Source organism: Colletes gigas, unplaced genomic scaffold, assembly GCF_013123115.1.
Source record: "Colletes gigas isolate AHSC1104 unplaced genomic scaffold, ASM1312311v1 Colletes_gigas_Sc00081, whole genome shotgun sequence".
NCBI lineage: Eukaryota > Metazoa > Arthropoda > Insecta > Hymenoptera > Colletidae > Colletes > Colletes gigas.
The window spans coordinates 223,598-228,758 of record NW_025106709.1 but is presented as its reverse complement, the minus strand read 5'-3'; the positions used below and the strand labels follow the sequence as shown (position 1 = coordinate 228,758).

The window sequence follows — 5,161 nt, the reverse complement described above, 5'->3', positions numbered from 1 at the left end:
GGTCGCGCGAAAGTGCTATTGTATCCTTGAAGGTTGACCGTGGCGTGCAATAAAACTAGACTCCTAATTGCTGGAAAAAACGTTTGTAACGAGCTTGGCGCACAACTGCTAAACATCTGGTGCGCAGGTATGGAAAGAACAAATTTTGGTATATGACGGTAAAATACAAGGCTCTTTCTGAGTTGGACTCGTTTGTTATTTGACGGTCATACGGAGGGCTCGCGACGCGACACACATGTCTTGACCGGAGACATCGAGAAAATGTATCGTCAATTTCTCATAAGACCCGAAGATCGTCGGTACCAGCGAATATTGTGGCGAGACAACGACGACAAGATAAAAACCTACGAACTTAACACCGTCACGTTCGGATTATCTCCCGCACCGTTCCTCGCCATCAGGAGCATTCAACAGTTAGCGGACGACGAAAGAGTTGAGGCTCCAGTCGCGGCAACCGTTCTGCAGCGCGACCTATACGTAGACGATTTGTTGACCGGAGCGGACACTTACACAGAAGCAATAAATCTACGGGAACGAACAATCAGGCTTCTTAAATTGGGTGGATTGCACATTCGGCAGTGGGCTTCAAACGAACCACGACTTCTAACAGGACTTCCGGTAGCCCAAATACACACCAAATATTTCGGAGACACAACGGTCAAGACTCTCGGCGTCTCGTGGCACGCGCGCGACGACCACATCACCTACTCGGTGGATCCGAATATCGAAACAAGAGTAACGAAGCGAACAATCTTGTCCACCATCGCGAAGATATTCGATCCTTTAGGTCTGCTGGCACCTGTTATTACGACTGCGAAGCTACTGATGCAGCAACTATGGCAACTGCAATTGGCCTGGGACGAATCCTTACCAGCCAGCATCCACACCGAATTGACCACCTACGTCAAGGAGTTGCCACTGCTAAATCGGACATCATTCGAGCGACATGTCTGTCAACGCGCCATGCACGCCGTAGAATTGCACGGATTCTGCGACGCAAGCGAGCGAGCATATGGAGCATGCCTATACGTCTGGTCAATCGACGAACTCGGTCATATTAAAACGAAGTTGTTATGCGCAAAGTCTCGCGTCGCCCCCCTTGAAGGTCGTCAGCCTCGCAAGATTAGAGCTGTGCGGAGCCGTACTCCTCGCGTCGTTGGTTTTCGACCATTCATGAAATCAACGCATTCAATTTCGATTCCGTGAGGTTATGGACCGATTCGACAGTGGTCCTGAGCTGGCTGAGGAAAGAGCCATGCACGCTAAAAACGTTCGTAGCAAATCGAGTGTCCGAAATCCAACAGAAAACGGGCATCGCAGTGTGGCATCATGTCCAATCAGGAGACAATCCAGCGGATCTGATATCGCCGAGGACAGTCATCTGCAGAATTTTTAAACGATTCTCTCTGGCGTCACGGACCAGCATGGCTCGCCAACAACGTCGCGGATTGGCCCAAGTCACGATTCATCATCACCTCAGAGGTTCCGGAAACCCGTTCGCGCGCATGTTTCGCGACCACAATCGTTCGCAGCGAAGAAATCTTGAATCGGTATTCAAACATCGCCAAATTGCGAAGAATCGTCGCATATTGTCTCCGATTCAAGAAAGGTTCTCGTCGAGAATTAACACTATCTGCCGAAGAAATCCACTACGCCAACGAACAGATTTTGAGGCTCGTTCAAGCCTCCTCCTTCGATCAAGAAATCCGCGATCTCAAAACCGGCAGGTCATTACATACGAAGAGCCGTCTTCTGCCATTGCACCCGTTTCTGGACGACAAGGGACTACTTCGCGTCAGCGGTCGGCTACAAAACGCAACCGTGCCATTCGACCAGAAGCATCCGATCCTGCTTCCAAAAAACAATTATATTACCGATTTGATATTGCGTCAAGCCCACGTGGAGGGACACCACTCGGGTATCAACACTACGCTGGCGAACGTACGACAACAATACTGGCCCATTGACGGCAAAAACAGGGTCAAACGAATAATTCGTCAATGTGTCAGGTGGCCTCCGCGTAAACCCTCCGGCCGTGCATTATCTGATGGGCGCCTTACCTGCGGCACGCGTCTCCGAATGTCGACCATTCTACAATAGCGGCGTCGATTATTGCGGACCGTTCCACATCAAAGAAAAACGTTTTCGAAACCGCAATCGCCTTAAAATTTATGTGGCCGTTTTTATATGCTTCGCGACGAAGGCCGTTCATCTCGAGGTCGTTGGTGATATGACCACCGAAGCCTTCATCGCGGCTTTAAAACGTTTCGTCGCGCGAAGAGGAATCTGCCGGAACATATATTCGGACAATGGCACCAACTTCGTAGGCGCCAGCAACGAGATGGCCGAAGTACATCAAACGCTAGAGAACGACGAAAAGGTGCAACGCTTCCTCTGCGGACAAGGAAGTTTCGTGGCATTTCATACCGGCTCTTTCCCCTAATTTCGGTGGACTGTGGGAAGCCGCAGTCAAATCTTTTAAACACCACGTAAAACGGGTGGTCGGAGACGAACTATTCACATTCGAACAGTTCAACACATTCGCGATCGAAGTCGAGGCAATTTTAAACTCCCGTCCATTAACTCCTGTGTCATCTGATCCCAACGATCCCTCCGCGTTAACTCTTGCTCATTTCTTGATTGGCACTTCTTTAACGAGCATACCCGAGACCGATTTCAGCAATCTTCCCAGCAATCGGTTGTCAAATTGGCAACACATTCAGAAGGTCAAGCAGGACTTCTGGACCAGATGGCATAAGGAGTATATCCACCAGCTGAACGTGCGAACAAGGTGGATCAAGGGTTCGCACGAGATCAAGGAAGGATCCCTGATCATCTTAAAAGATGATCATCTTCCACCGCTACAATGGCATCTCGGACGAGTCGAGGAGGTGCATCCAGGAGCGGACAACATCATCCGAGCAGTCACCGTCCGGACCAACCAGGGCACCTACCGACGCAACGTGAAGCAGCTGGCGCTGCTCCCAATTCCAAACGAGGAACCTCCCCAACGATAACCAGGCCTCTCACCAACAGACCCAATCGAATCTTGAGCGATACGTTCGCTCAACGGGGGGAGCATGTTCCGTCCGAAGGAACACAATACGCGAATATTTCGTTGTCAGTTTATGATAGGTCCGCGACGTAAAGCTATTTTTGAGAAAAGACATTTTATTCCATTGCCGGCAATAATCATTTAACTTTTCGTATAATCAACTTAGAATTTCACGTTCATTTCGTCTCAATAGCTCAGGCCGGTCATAAACTCGGTCTTCGAAGGGTACGTCGAAAACGGGACTTCGACCTTCGAGCGGGAAAAACCCCAGAGGAAGCCGCGACATTGTCGGATTTCGAAACATTCGCGTACAACCAGGTATCGGCCCCACTCTTTCCTAGAAGAAGGCGCGCCAAGGGCGCATAGAGGGTGATGGCAATGCCTAAGGGGGCACGTTGATTGGATTTTTTGATTTCCAAAAATCACCAATCATAGTGTTTCCCCATACTTCCAACGCCGCGGAGGAAGTTCGAACAACGCCGACTAATCACTTTCCATCAGCGATTCGAGGCATTAACATGTTCACTGCTATTCTAGACACACGGTTCACTTCGAGTACCTTTTTCATTCGTTTAACGTTTCGACTGTTCCCTTCGAGTCAAGCATTCGGACCGAAGGCTTAACGTACGGCTAGTCAGCATTAACGTTCATGGCTGTGTAACAACTTAGAAACATTGTTTCCAGGTTAATTCCTTGAACAACGCGTCGCGACTAACCGTTTTACCAAGATCGAAGGTATCTTCGAGACTTACCATCTCGAAGACGGGCACCACCGTGCGGGATATCACGACGCGATCGCGAGATACGAAACCAACCTCGTATCGGAACATTATGGTTCGTTGATATTTTCGTGATTTTCCAAAGAGATTCATCTTTGGAAAGCCACGTAGGTCCATTAATCCAACATGTATTTTGAATAAACTCTGAAGGAGTTTGACCGCGAGAAATATAATCAGCAGGATTATCGTGTGTTGATATGTGATACCAATTATTTTTATCAGTGAGCGTTTGAATTTCAGAGACCACGGTTTGCTTCGAAAGTTTTTAAAGTATGAGGTGATGTTTTAATCCAATTTAGTGTGATACTTGAGTCAGAATAAAAATTAGTTTTGCTGAATTGTAGGTTTACTGCGTCTGCTACGGATTTATACAAATTTGCTAATAATTTGGCAGCACAAAGTTCTAACCTAGGTATAGAGATTGTTTTGATAGGAGCGACGCGTGACTTTGCGCATAATAGCCCTACGAAATGATTATTAAGGTTATCAGTGGATCTTAGATAAATACAGGCACCATAGCCCCTTTCACTGGCGTCACAAAAGCCATGTAAATGTAATTCTACTGAATTATTTAATATAACCTTATGAAGCACTGAGAAATTATTTAGTATTGGTAACTGCCTTTTAAAATTGACCCATTCAGTATGTAACGATTGTGGATTGATTCGTCCCACATTAGGTTTGCCTTCCATAGTTCCTGCATAATTAGTTTAGCCTGAATTATTACGGGGCCTAATAACCCAAAGGATCGAAAAGCTGGGCAATTTCGGACAGAATTGTTCTTTTCGAAATCATTCTTTGTTCAGCAAAGGTTTTACGTTTCATAACTAATAGTATCAGTATATGGATCCCACTGAATTCCGAGAACTTTTTTGTTTCATTGGCGTCTAAACATACGAGCTGAGATGTAGAGGAATTCTTAGTTCCTTTAAAAAGCTTTGGCTCATTTGACAGCCACTGGCGTAAATTAAAACCTCCTAATTAGTAATTTAATTAACTGATCTATTAACGCCGGGCTTGATTCAGATCATTTGTTCCAGTGAGCAGATCATCGACATAAAATCACGGTCAAGTATTGCTGCAGCTAATGGATATTTATGTCCTTCGTCTTTTATTAATGTTTTAAACAACGAACCGCGAGAAATGGAGCTGAAGTAGTCCCATAAGTACCGTGTTTAAGGCGTAAGTTTTGATAGGTTCATTTTTATTTTCACGCCAAAAGATTTTTTGGAATTTTGCATCATCTGGGTGTTACTTGAATTGCCGAACATTTTTTCAATGTCGGCAGTTAATACAAATTGATGAGTACGAAAACGCATAATTATAG

At 46.2% G+C, this 5,161-nt stretch overlaps 1 protein-coding gene across 1 annotated transcript; it reads left to right on the top strand.

Moving 5' to 3' along the window:
- The first annotated feature begins 261 nt into the window (after positions 1-261).
- LOC122403875 lies at positions 262-3,017 on the top strand. The gene is made up of 5 exons (XM_043407660.1): positions 262-1,000; positions 1,228-1,550; positions 1,606-1,918; positions 2,010-2,380; positions 2,532-3,017. Exons 1-5 carry the CDS (start codon positions 262-264, stop codon positions 3,015-3,017), a joined length of 2,232 nt encoding a protein of 743 aa, XP_043263595.1.
- The last annotated feature ends 2,144 nt before the right edge of the window (positions 3,018-5,161 follow it).